Source organism: Parambassis ranga, chromosome 8 (assembly GCF_900634625.1).
Source record: "Parambassis ranga chromosome 8, fParRan2.1, whole genome shotgun sequence".
Taxonomy (NCBI): Eukaryota; Metazoa; Chordata; class Actinopteri; family Ambassidae; genus Parambassis; species Parambassis ranga.
The window spans coordinates 12187851-12199694 of record NC_041029.1 but is presented as its reverse complement, the minus strand read 5'-3'; the positions used below and the strand labels follow the sequence as shown (position 1 = coordinate 12199694).

At 42.8% G+C, this 11844-nt stretch overlaps 3 protein-coding genes across 4 annotated transcripts; 2 read left to right on the top strand and 1 right to left on the bottom strand.

Moving 5' to 3' along the window:
• Positions 1-710: 710 nt before the first annotated feature.
• ptger1c (prostaglandin E receptor 1c (subtype EP1)) lies at positions 711-2440 on the top strand. Its single transcript, XM_028412171.1, has 4 exons — positions 711-728; positions 1056-1976; positions 2074-2256; positions 2411-2440. The coding sequence occupies exons 1-4, from the start codon at positions 711-713 to the stop codon at positions 2438-2440; spliced, it is 1152 nt and encodes a 383-aa protein (XP_028267972.1).
• Positions 2441-2899: 459 nt separating this feature from the next.
• On the top strand, positions 2900-7629 carry slc27a1a (solute carrier family 27 member 1a). The gene is made up of 13 exons (XM_028413031.1): positions 2900-3040; positions 3292-3459; positions 3544-3938; positions 4172-4339; positions 4530-4599; positions 4687-4778; positions 4855-4964; positions 5047-5256; positions 5337-5463; positions 5558-5695; positions 5829-5993; positions 6106-6252; positions 6643-7629. The coding sequence occupies exons 2-13, from the start codon at positions 3293-3295 to the stop codon at positions 6798-6800; spliced, it is 1947 nt and encodes a 648-aa protein (XP_028268832.1). The 5' UTR covers positions 2900-3040; position 3292; the 3' UTR covers positions 6801-7629.
• On the bottom strand, positions 7291-11748 carry trim35-13 (tripartite motif containing 35-13). Of its 2 annotated transcripts, none has more exons than XM_028413040.1 (6): positions 11347-11748; positions 8964-9059; positions 8662-8892; positions 8566-8588; positions 8359-8477; positions 7291-8275 (listed from the first exon to the last, which is right to left on the bottom strand). In XM_028413040.1, the coding sequence occupies exons 1-6, from the start codon at positions 11683-11685 to the stop codon at positions 7737-7739; spliced, it is 1347 nt and encodes a 448-aa protein (XP_028268841.1). In that variant the 5' UTR covers positions 11686-11748; the 3' UTR covers positions 7291-7736. The 2 variants fall into 2 exon arrangements, with proteins under 2 accessions (XP_028268841.1, XP_028268839.1); XM_028413038.1 differs by lacking the exon at positions 11347-11748 and adding an exon at positions 9789-11334.
• Positions 11749-11844: the final 96 nt, after the last annotated feature.

Genomic DNA, 11844 nt, shown 5'->3' with positions numbered 1-11844 from the left:
TCTCATCTTTCTTTCATGCTTCGAGTCATTTAAATCATGCAATTATTTGGTTACTTCTTCAGTGATTGCTTCTGTGTCAGTAACAGGAGAAATGTAATGATTGTACACAGGAGATGTTAGAGGAGATACATGAAAATTCTACCAGAAGCTGGAACTTTGGCTGTTTATTTTCTGCTTATCTGAAGGCATGTCTATTCCTGGAACAGTTACTGTAATTTTACTTCTTATCTTCTATGGTTTACATAAAGTCAATGCACAATATTTTTGTGTTCGAAGGAACTGCAGTGAGACCAGATTACTGTTACAGACATCGAGCCTCATGGGATACCGAAGGGTGATAATCACTTAATTAAAGCTGACACCCTGCTGATTAGTTTAATGACATAAAATATCAACTAACACAAAGAAAAATGCTGTGTGTCAAATTATAATTGTGTGTCGTATCACTGTAAATTTAATTCTAAGCTGAACTACTTATTACCTGAAAAAAAGCTGTTCTGCAGCCTTACAATGTGAGACACAGACAGTTTAGTGAATACTTGTGGAAATATAGAAGTCATAGTGAGCTTTCAATGAGGATGAAATAGTAAAAAAAAAAGTGTTTTTGGCAGTTGAGACATCAATGGTGGAACCAAGTGTGCTGAAATGAAGAACAGCCTTTTGTGAAACAGACAATGCAGGGTGTGGTGTGCAAAAAAATTTTTCCAAACATGCACAAAAGTGTGAAGGTAAAGTTTGACAGTGGTTCCCGAGGGTTTATATTGATGTTTAGTATTTTCTTTATTTAAATCTGGGCTTTACAAACAGTATATTTTCGTAATTCTGATCAGGCTCTTCTATGTGCATGTTGCATAATAAATGGAGAGTTGAAAACAGGCTTTAGCAGGGTTCCATCCACAACTATACAACTACAACTATAGCTTCTAATTAAGTTTTAAGTGGCACTAGACCACTTGGTGTAATTGGTCTTTGAGGTCAAAAGCATGAATCATTTTTAAAAGCTTCTCTGTAGCTGCCTGATTTCCATTTTACATAATATTGGCATAAAATCTTAGCTCAGCCTCAGTGGATGTCAACTAAACTATACCTGTAATTCTCTGCAGATGACAATAAAGATGGCAACACCTTCACTAATGATGTTACAACCAGTCCCGAAGATCAACTCCTCCGACCAGCACAACAACAGCACCTTCAAACCTTCTGGCTTCGGGTTGTCCTGCTTCACTATGATTTTTGGCACCATCTCAAACCTCACTGCTCTGGGCTTATTGGTTAAATCCCGTGTCAGATTCCGCCGCCAATCCAAGACACCGTTTCTAATGCTAACAATAGCTTTGCTTATGGCTGACCTCGGAGGCCATTTGATCCCAGGTGCCTGTGCAGTGTATCTGCACATAGGCCAGCTTTATAAAATGCAGAGCTTACAGTCAGACAGTAACCTCTGTCAGTTCTTTGGAGCAACCATGGTGTTTTTTGGCTTATGCCCTTTGCTGTTTGGTTGTGCCATGGCGGTGGAGCGCTGTGTGGCCATCACCCAGCCATTTTTCCATGCTTCTATGATCACAGTGACTCACATACAAAGAGCCGTGTTACTTCTGTCCTCCCTTGCACTAGTGATGTCACTTTTACCTTTTGTTTTTGAAACAAAATATACCATCCAGCAACCAAACACATGGTGTTTCCTGAAGATCCATACTCGAAAGACTGAAGCTAATGACACTAATCTGGCTCTGGCCTTCTCGGTTCTGGGCCTCTCTGCGCTCATTTTTTCTCAGCTCTGCAACATTCTGAGTGGTCTGGTGTTGCTGCACGGCAGAATGAAGTCCTCCAGTATTCACAAAATGCCTCCAGTTCACTACGCTCGCCGTGCATCGACCATAACATCTTCCTCCTCGTTTTGTACATTGGATGTGGAGATGATGGTGCAACTGGCAGTGATCACAGTGATTTCCTGTGTCTGCTGGAGCCCCTTTCTTGTGAGTACTTTAGTTTTATGGGTTAGAACCTTTACAACAATAGATAAAGAAGAAGCATGACCTACATTCCAGCCGTTTTGTTTCTCCCACATTCTAGGTCCACATTCTTGTGATGCAGCTTAACCAAAGTGGCTCAGCTCATGCAAAAGATTGTACTCTGCTGAGCTTAAGGATGGCCTCCTGGAATCAGATCCTGGACCCTTGGGTTTACATTCTATTCAGAAGAACAGTGCTTTTCAGAGTTTGCTGTGGTCTCTATACACAGAGACACAGAGACACAGCAAACAACAGCAGTGCAGTCACACACAGATTTTAAGTCAATAGCAAAAGTTTATCTTATAACTACATTAAACATTTTTATTTACATGTTTTGTGAATATGTATGTAGGTTGCTCTCTGTTGTTTCAATTGGACTCTGTGAAGTCCATTCTTAGGAAGCCAAGAGGCTGAAAGTCGTGACGTGAATAAGAGATTGGATCGGACTTCCTCTACACTTCACAACATTTACTTAGTAGTCTGTGCCGGTTCTGTTATCAAAAGCAGTGGCCTGAAAAAAACGGGCGGTGGGCCGTGGGGCGGAGTGATTTTCATCCAATAAAAAGCGAAGAAAGTGTGACAAGCTCCGATTTTAACCAATGGCTGAGCTGCTGGAGGAGGGTCACACCCGTGGTGGGCGGAGCTTCTCCCAGCGGTGACTCCATTCAATATGGAGTACAGAAAATAGCTTGATCCACTCTGCATTTCACTGCTCTCATCCTGATTTTTATCACTTCCTGCCACTCGGGCACAAATTATATGCTCTCCTACTGCCAGCATTTAGGACTCGCTAACGTACGTTTGGCATATTTTCAAATATAACTATTTAGCAGCGACGCATTGTAAAACAACTCAAACACTTCAAAACTACTGCTTTTCCCGAAAACGCCACATTGTAGTTGTTTGGGACGCCGGAGGACTGTTTCGTACACACGGTAGATTCCGCGAAAGTGTGCAGGTGACAAGTTGTGTCGACCGGCGGGGTTATCGGGTGAAAGGTGACATCGCTGTTGTGTATTGACTCGTAGGTAAGTTGTGTGCATAATATCCGCCGCTGTATAACAACAATGATCGTTTGACCTGACGTGGCCTCTGTTTACATGCGCTGCTTAAACGTGAGCTGTAACTTTTGTCAGATTTGTTAGCTTGACTCTAAAAAGTTTCCCGAACATGTGTGTACCACCCTGTACTACAGTGCGCCAGCCAGAACCCGTTTAGCCTTTAGCTTAAGCCTATTCTTTGATGAAAGGACATCTTTCTTCTTTTACACCGTGACAAGAATGCACAATGCAGCAAGTGTCTCAGCCTCTCTGGGGTCCGTGGGACTCTTGCGTCTCTTCGGGGTGTCCTGGTCCTGGACTCTGGCAGCAGGCCTTGGAGTGTATCTGGGCACGAGAAGCTGGAAATACTTCTACATCGCTGCACGTACTGCAAAGAGAGACCTTAAGTAAGTTAGATTTGGCAAATTAAAGTTATGATACTGCATAGAGGTTTTTGTACTTACGTCAAATTCTCCTCTTCTTTCCCTCAGTGGTTTGTATGTGCTGTTGCGGGTGAAGGTGGCTCTGTGGCGTTACTTGCACAGTGGAAGCAACATCCCTTCCATTTTTGCTCAGACAGTAAAACGCCATCCAAATAAACCAGCACTCATCTATGAGGCCACAGGTGAAATCTGGACCTTTACCCAGCTGGACGAGCTCTCCAATGCTGTGGCCCACTGGGCAAGGAGTCAGGGGTGGGTCTCCGGTGACGTGGTTGCCCTCTACATGGAAAGTAGGCCATTGCAAGTGGCACTTTGGCTGGGCTTGGCCAAAGTTGGAGTGGAAGCAGCACTAATCAACTTCAGTCTCCGCTGCGACCCCCTCCTGCACTGCATCGGGGTGTCAGGATCCCGAGCTATTGTGTTTGGAGCTGAGCTGGCTGATGGTAAGAAAAATAAGCCAGGGATAGATGATTAATAAAGCAGACTCTGTTTTAAAATGCTGTCTACAAACATCATATGAGTCGGCAATGTCACAGTGTCAACATAAACCGTGATAATGACCATGTCTTCTGACTTGTCATGAGGTCAGGATCTGTTGTTGGTGATCACACACAGTTAACATTGTGTTATCAACACATCTAGAGAACTTGCGCTGACTTCACTTGTCTCTTCCCAGCTATGTCCGAGGTCAATGCCGCCATCAGTGAGTCCATGATACGGTTTTGTACAGGGGAAGTCAGGGCAGAACATCTGGCCAGTTTGGGTGCACAAGCTCTGGATCCAATTTTAGCCACTGCATCCAGGCACACTCCTTCACCATGTGTCCCACCTAAAGGCATGAATGGTGAGTACCTTATGTCCTGCTGAGCCTAACTCTGAATCTCTCTAACAGTTTTATTTTCAGTATTCTTCTCTTTACTGTGGACTCTTTGGAATCCTGAACAGCATTCCAGCAATATTTACGATGCCTTAAAAACCTTTTTAAGTGTCTTTACTGTTGAAGTTGTAATGCACTCCTGTTTCTTTCTCTGTAGATCGTCTATTTTATATCTACACCTCTGGAACCACAGGACTGCCCAAGGCCGCCATAGTTGTACACAGTCGGTATGTTCCTGTAAACAACCGCTCTGAGAAAGCTGCTTTCTCTGCTGTCTGTTTCTGTACAGCTAATCTTCTGTTTTTCTATGGCAGCTACTACAGAATTGCTGCTTTTGGGTATTTTGCCTTCCGAATGCGCCCTGAAGACATCATCTACGACTGCCTGCCTCTCTATCATTCAGCAGGTATTTGATTCTAACCTCTATATTTTGACCCTCTTGGTTTTGATTAATCTAAGTGCAAACTTTTTCTTCTCACCAGGTAATATTATTGGAGTTGGTCAGTGTTTGATCAATGGGCTCACTGTGGTGGTGAAGAAGAAATTCTCTGCCAGTCGCTTCTGGGAAGATTGCATTAAGTACAACTGCACTGTAAGAGTTTATGCATAGAAAATATTCAGATCAAGTCATTAAATTTGTACTGAAACAATGACAAGATTTCTCCCTCTTTTAGGTGGTGCAGTACATTGGGGAAATCTGCCGCTATCTTCTGTCTCAGCCGGTGCGACCATCCGAGAAGGGCCACAAAGTTCGGCTGGCGGTGGGGAATGGACTGCGCCCCAGTGTGTGGGAAGCCTTTATGGAGCGTTTTGGTGTGGCACAGATTGGCGAGTTCTACGGAGCAACTGAGTGCAACTGTAGCATAGCCAACATGGATGGCAAAGTCAGGAATTACAGTATTACTTGAGTTGTTATTGATGCATTGTGAATTGGATCAGAGTTTATCATGCTCTGTTCTGGCAGGTGGGAGCCTGTGGATTTAACAGTCGGATTCTTCCCACTGTGTACCCCATCCGTCTGGTGAGGGTCGATGAGGAAACCATGGAACTTGTTCGAGACAGCCGGGGTCTCTGTGTGCCTTGCCGTCCTGGTAAATTCTGATTATCTGATGCCCAATAATGACCCTAGGTTGTCATTTAAATGTGTTTGGCCTTTTAAAAGTCACACTGCTCTGTTTATTGCAGGTGAGCCAGGGCTTCTGGTAGGTCGCATCAACCAGCAGGATCCACTGCGGCGTTTTGATGGCTATGCTAACCAAGATGCTACAAAGAAGAAGATAGCTCACAATGTCTTCAAAAAGAATGATTCTGCATATTTATCAGGTTTTGTTCTCTCAAAGTTATATTTAGTCAACACATCTCCTAGTTTTCATTTTGAACGTCTTTATACAAACATGACAGTGTTATTAATTAGTCACCCAGAACTGGCAGCTGATGTGCTTTCTATATACCCAAGGTGATGTGCTGGTGATGGATGAACTAGGCTACATGTACTTCCGTGATCGAAGCGGGGACACCTTCCGCTGGCGAGGGGAGAATGTCTCCACCACTGAGGTGGAGGGTGTACTTAGCAGTCTTCTGGGTCAAACAGATGTGGCTGTGTATGGTGTGGCAGTACCGGGTAATGGCTGATTTTGTTTACCTTTAGCATCACATTGAGACATTGAGTCTTTTCCTCATCTCACTTTAGATTGTACCGATTGCTATAAGCATTTATGTCCATTTTAAACCAGGTGTGGAAGGTAAGGCAGGCATGGCCGCCATCGCAAACTCCGCAGGGAGTTTTGACTGCAGCAGCTTCTTGCAGATGATCCAGCGATCTCTCCCTCCATATGCACGTCCTGTTTTCCTGCGAATTTCCCCCCATGTTGACACCACAGGTAAACTATGCCACTAGCTCTGCTTGGTTTATGGAATATTAAACATCACTGATGATTTCACATGGAATTAGTGCTTTAAAATTGCCAACAGAAAGTTTTCCAAGGAAATTTGACAATGCACTGAAAAGGTTGTTTAAAAATGCTCTCAAGTGTGAAAAACTGGTTTGTAGAAGAGACCTGACTTTTCTCCAGTATTGGTAAGATGGTCTTTCCTAAGCCCCTTTTCCTGTACAAGGTTTTCAGGAGGGTCGTAGACTACCCCAGTTATCAAAGGCTGGGTACACCTGGCTTTAATAGCAGACAGTGACTTCTAATGATACAGTACTTGAGAACTGCGTGGGATCCAGAGGGTTAATGACCTGCTTTGTCTATTTTAACATCCCTGTATAGGTACATTTAAAATCCAGAAAACGCGCCTGCAGAGGGAGGGATATGACCCACGACTCACAACCGACCAGATCTACTTTTTGAACACTAGAGCTGCACGTTACGATGCCGTGGACGAGGAGCTGTACAATGCTATAACGGAGGGAAGAATGTCGCTATGACATGGATATCATTGCCAGGCAGTCAGGGTGGTGTTGAAAGTGAGGTATGCACATGGCGGAGACTGCATCAGTCAGGCGTGGTGCCCCAGTGGCTGCATTTAAACCCCGTCAGGGAACAAAGAGGAGAGGGCTACTTACATAGACAGAGTACTGTTACAGATTTTAACACTGTGTAAGTAACACACCAAGAAATGAGTGCATTTATTCCCTTTTAATAGCTTGTTTTTAATAAATGAATACCTGATAAAGCCCTTGAGCATGTCCGCACATAGAGAGGATATCTTCCAATCAAAAATAGGAAAAAAGCTACAATAACATGGTTAGAATATAAAGAATAGTCAAACATTGTTACAGGGTATAAATTTATTTTGAAATAAGCTGCATGAAGCTAATTGTGTTTAGATTTAAACAATGTTTGAGTTACTGCTGTGAGAGACCAGACTGCATGCAGAAGAACAGTTAGTTGAAATACTAACCGTAGAATCTTTAGTTTGTAATGCGATGAAAACTAACTGCACTCGTCAGGTTTGAACCTCTGAACAGCACTGGCATAGGTTTGCAAATCACACAAGCACCGTTACTGTATGTGCCTTTTTTTAAAAAAACAAAACAAAAAACTCCACATCTGTTATTTTTATGGAAAGGAAATGAATGTGGAAATTACAGAAGTGACTTTATGTCATGCAAAGCTGAGTCACACATCATGACTGGCTTAGTGTAACAAATGTTATCAGTGTAGTAATATATAGGTGGTAGAGATTGTGAAGATATTTACAATCCCAGATTACAGTTGTTTTGTTGTAACTCAGATTAAATATTTTAAAATTCATTTTTCGTTTGTCATTCATTAAAAACACTTCCTGAGGTATTAACACACATGCTCACAGACGTCAATGCAAAAGAAAAAAAAATCACTAAATTTGTCTCGAATGAGAATCAATGGTCCGTTGATATGGATATCCTTGTAGGTAGGACTTTTAAAGGATGCTCTTTGCAAGCTGTGCAAAAGTAGGGGTATACAGTGGGTGTGATGATACTTGTGAAGGTGTAGAGGGGTTTTCTTTCTCCGGGGTCGTAAAAGGCCACCTTGCCTCTGTCCATGTCTAAAACCACTCTTATCACATCTGGCTTCTTACTCATGTTGAGTGGCTCCCACGGCGCCGTGCAGGCCTTGTGCTCCCCATTACGAAACCTTATAGTCCAGAATCCCTCTGCTGGAGTTAGAACGTGCTTACCCTTCCTGTTAATGGACTCGCTGGCGACTCCCACCACCCAGTAGGTGTTGTCCTTCACCTCCACATCCCAGCTATGGCGTCCAAAAGAGTAGCCCTCAGCAGCCAGCATCTCAGCACTGATGTCAAAGCGCTCTGGGTTGTTTGGAAGTTTAAAAATCTGAGTAGAATTCTGAACCACTGTGAGATCTTCAGAGAGGATGAAGCAGCTCGCTGCTGTGTTGGGGTCCAGAAGTACTGGATCTTAATACACACAAAAAAAACAGAAGTTATTACACTGACGGGATAATAGCAGAGCAGAAAACAGTATCATTTGAGGAACTCACTGTATTTAACTATACTCTTCATCTTCTCCCATACTTTATACTTCAAAGAGCCTAAGTGCTTGGTCACATCAATCAGAGCTCCGGATATCATCTGTGGATCAAGAGATGTTCGCCAGGTCCTGAAAAAGAAAGTGAGAATTGTGTCTGTAAAGGTGTTTTCTCCTAAAAATACAATAGATATAATCGTATAATAGTAATAACACATACCTCCTTACTGTTTCCTTGTAATTCTAAAAGTTAAGGAGAACAACTTTAAAATAATGTGAAAATCATTGTGCAACAAATTCATCTTATCTTATCTACCTTAAGAAATGGGATGTCTTTGCCGTTCATCTCCTGTTCCACTAATCTGATGGTGTTAGAAATGGATGCAATTTCATTGCTCATTTCCTCAATGGTCTGATTAATCAACAGATTCTTCTGACCCTCTTCAGCCTTTAAAGCAGAGAGTCTCGCCTCCTCCTGCTCCTTCAGGAAACGGTGAAGGGCCTCAAACTCCTCTTTGATCTGTGCTTCAGTGTGTACAGCTTGGTTCTGGAAGTAGACATGACTGATGTGTAATCACCACCTCTCTGTAAAGTAACATTAAGACCTTTAGACAGTACCTTGACGTGTTCTGCCATCTCCTCGCAGACAGTTTTAGCCTTCCTGTATAGCTGCAACTTGTCTTTCAAAGGCAACAGAGCATTCTTCAGTTCTGCCTGTAAAGTCAGTGACAGGGCATCAACTCTTCAATACATTCCAGCAGGTGGCCATGCTGTCACCACAATGTGAGGCTTTCAGCTGCTGCATGACAGCATTCCATGTAAACGCAAAGCTGCACAATACAGCAGCAGCAAATTGAAGGGACACGTGGAAAAGTATCTGTGGCTCTGGTAATTTGAGCGTAACTGGGCTCATGCGGCTTAAGGACCCAGACAGTGATACAATAGCTTGACCAACAGATTTATTTCACAGTAAGACCTCAAGAGAAAGCAGCAGAATGAATGTGGTGTCACAGAAAGCACGTAGGAGTCATGTTTCAGTCCTTTCGGGACACCAATAGCAACAGCAAACCAAATATATAAATCTATTATTAGAAGGTTAAGGAACTCTGCCAAAAAAACCTTTACACATACTGTGTCAGCATATGCAGATAGAGGAAAAAAAGAACAAAAGAAAAAAACAAATGGAAGAAATATGGCACACTTTAAATTAAAGTCCCGAGACAATGTGACTTATGAAAGCTTAATTTTCCATTTGTTGTGGCATATTTTAACAACTTCCACCATCATCATTCATAACACCCGTAGTTATTTGAAAGAAAACTAAGAAAATGTGATCTAATACATCCCCAGCAGCTCATGTTGAAGGTATGTCCAACAATAAAAAAAAAGTGTCTAAAGTAAAATGCTGTTGAGAACTTAACCCTGTGACATCAACATGCTTACCTTACAGTCATGAGCACCTTCCCCAATGGGATAGAGCCTGTGTCCAGAGTGTGCAGATGCTTTTCCACACACGTCGCAGATCGGCTCCAAGTCTTCCAGACAGAAAAGTGAGAGCTTCTCCCCGTGTTCTTTACAAGCCTCTGGATCATTCTTGCTTCTGTCTTCCCTAAAGGACTCGCAGGCCTTGTCCAGCACAGAGCTCACCACCATTTGATCCATGGAGGAACGGCGCCAGCACAAAGGGCAGTAGTGTGAATCCCCACTGCCTTGTGCGTCCCAGCTGTCTCCCAGGCAGGCTTTACAGAATCTGTGTCTGCATGTCAGCACCACAGGCTGGTTGAGGATATTCCCACAAATCGGACAGGAAAGGTCATCCTCCAGATGAGCACGTCTGGTGGCCATACTTCCTCACAGGACTTTGATGATAGAGCAGGACGTGAAGCCACTCCCATGCCTATGCGAGGCTACCTCATCTTAACCTCAGGAATAAGTGTTAATACCTCAGCTCCCAGAGGCATATCCCCTGTTATGTTGTGCTGCATTGGAGCATGCACTTTGGGCATTCTCAAATAAACACCACCCCTCAGAATAAAACAAATTTCACTTCCAAGAGATCATATCTGTATACACGAACACATGACAGAAGAGACGAAGGTGATGACGGGATTATATTCACACTCAAGATGAACTTCGAATCATATTCGTGTTATGGTTATCCTTAGTTATTTGAGAAGTCTGTGAAAAGTACCAGCAGTCAAAGTGTAATGAAAGCACTGACTAAGAAACAATGTCCAAAATAAGACTCAGGGTGAGGGTATAAATAGACAGACGTGGTGACCACTGGAAGGTATTTTTCACTGTGAAGTTTTTTTCTGGGAAAGGGAGCAAACTTTAACCAGTCATGGTAAAATAATAATTAAAAAAAAGATATATTGATTTAATTAAATTAAAGGTGTGTAAACAGCACAAAAATAAATTGAGTGTGTTCATGAAGAGAATGTAATATGATACTGCCATGGATTTGCACTGTCTCTACTCCTTACACTGTGATCACCCATGTATCTTACATATGTTATGATTGAAATTCTACCAGATTCCATTGCAGTGTTGAATTCTGATTGATTAGTTGTGGTATTCTACACTCCCTTATTTTTAAAGAATGGAACACTGCTAGTTCCAATCAAATCCTTACATAGTGTAATAAGGTATTCACGCAATAAGGCATGTATCACATTAATCATGTTATATGTCAAAAAGTGGAGTGAGAGTTGGTACTTAATGCACTGTCTGTAATGAATCCAGTTAAAATGTTATTCTAAGTCAGCACCTCTAAGCAGCATCTGCCCAAATAAGAAGTCATGTTGTTGACATGCCAAGGTGAAAATCTAATTTGTGTCCATGCCAGTGCAGGGCAGCAGCTCACAGCCACTGATAGTCAGAGTCAGCATGCTTGGCCCTGCACAGGGCCACTGTACTGATTTACAGAAATTGTTTGTAAATGGTTAAGGAACCACAGGAGGAAACATTTATTTTAAGAAGAGACTTTCATTTTGCTTACCTTACGATCTGTGAATGCCACTTTTATGGGATACACTCTGTGATTCATATGCAGGCCTGATCTGCTGCACTTTAAGCAGACAGGATCCAGATCCAATACACAGAGGAGAAACACATCCTCGCCATGTGCCTCACATGATTTCTGTGGAAGTCTACGGCCAGCTTCAAAGCAGAGAGGACACTCCTTAGTACCATGCTGTATCCAAAACTGCTCCAAACAGTAGTTACAAAAGCCACAGCCACAGCAGATGCAGGAGAGGACCATAGGAGTCAGGAAGGTTTCTCCACACACAGCACAGCAGGACTCGTCCACTTCCTGACAGGGGATGTCAGCCTCCATCTGTGAAGTTCGAAGCAGCACTGATGGGTCTCCACTGCAGTAAGAGTAGATATTCTCTGTGATAGTACAGCATGTTCCTTTGGTGTTTAAGTGCAGCAGACGAGACAGTAAGAGAGAAGCAGCTCCTCCAGTTTCACCATAAATCAGCATGCTTGTTGC

Excerpts from the sequence above, each read along its gene's own strand:
- ptger1c (XM_028412171.1), top strand. Across the intron at positions 1,977-2,073 it reads TCTGCTGGAGCCCCTTTCTT|GTCCACATTCTTGTGATGCA; the intron begins GTGAGTACTTTA and ends CCCACATTCTAG. Across the intron at positions 2,257-2,410 it reads CACAGAGACACAGAGACACA|GAAGCCAAGAGGCTGAAAGT; the intron begins GCAAACAACAGC and ends GTCCATTCTTAG.
- slc27a1a (XM_028413031.1), top strand. The coding sequence starts at position 3,293 with ATGCACAATGCAGCAAGTGTCTCAGCCTCTCTGGGGTCCGTGGGACTC. Across the intron at positions 4,779-4,854 it reads GCCTCTCTATCATTCAGCAG|GTAATATTATTGGAGTTGGT; the intron begins GTATTTGATTCT and ends TCTTCTCACCAG. Across the intron at positions 6,253-6,642 it reads CCCCCATGTTGACACCACAG|GTACATTTAAAATCCAGAAA; the intron begins GTAAACTATGCC and ends ATCCCTGTATAG.
- trim35-13 (XM_028413038.1), bottom strand. The coding sequence starts at position 10,190 with ATGGCCACCAGACGTGCTCATCTGGAGGATGACCTTTCCTGTCCGATT. Across the intron at positions 8,589-8,661 it reads AAGACATCCCATTTCTTAAG|AATTACAAGGAAACAGTAAG; the intron begins GTAGATAAGATA and ends CTTAACTTTTAG. Across the intron at positions 8,478-8,565 it reads TACAAGGAAACAGTAAGGAG|GACCTGGCGAACATCTCTTG; the intron begins GTATGTGTTATT and ends TTTCTTTTTCAG.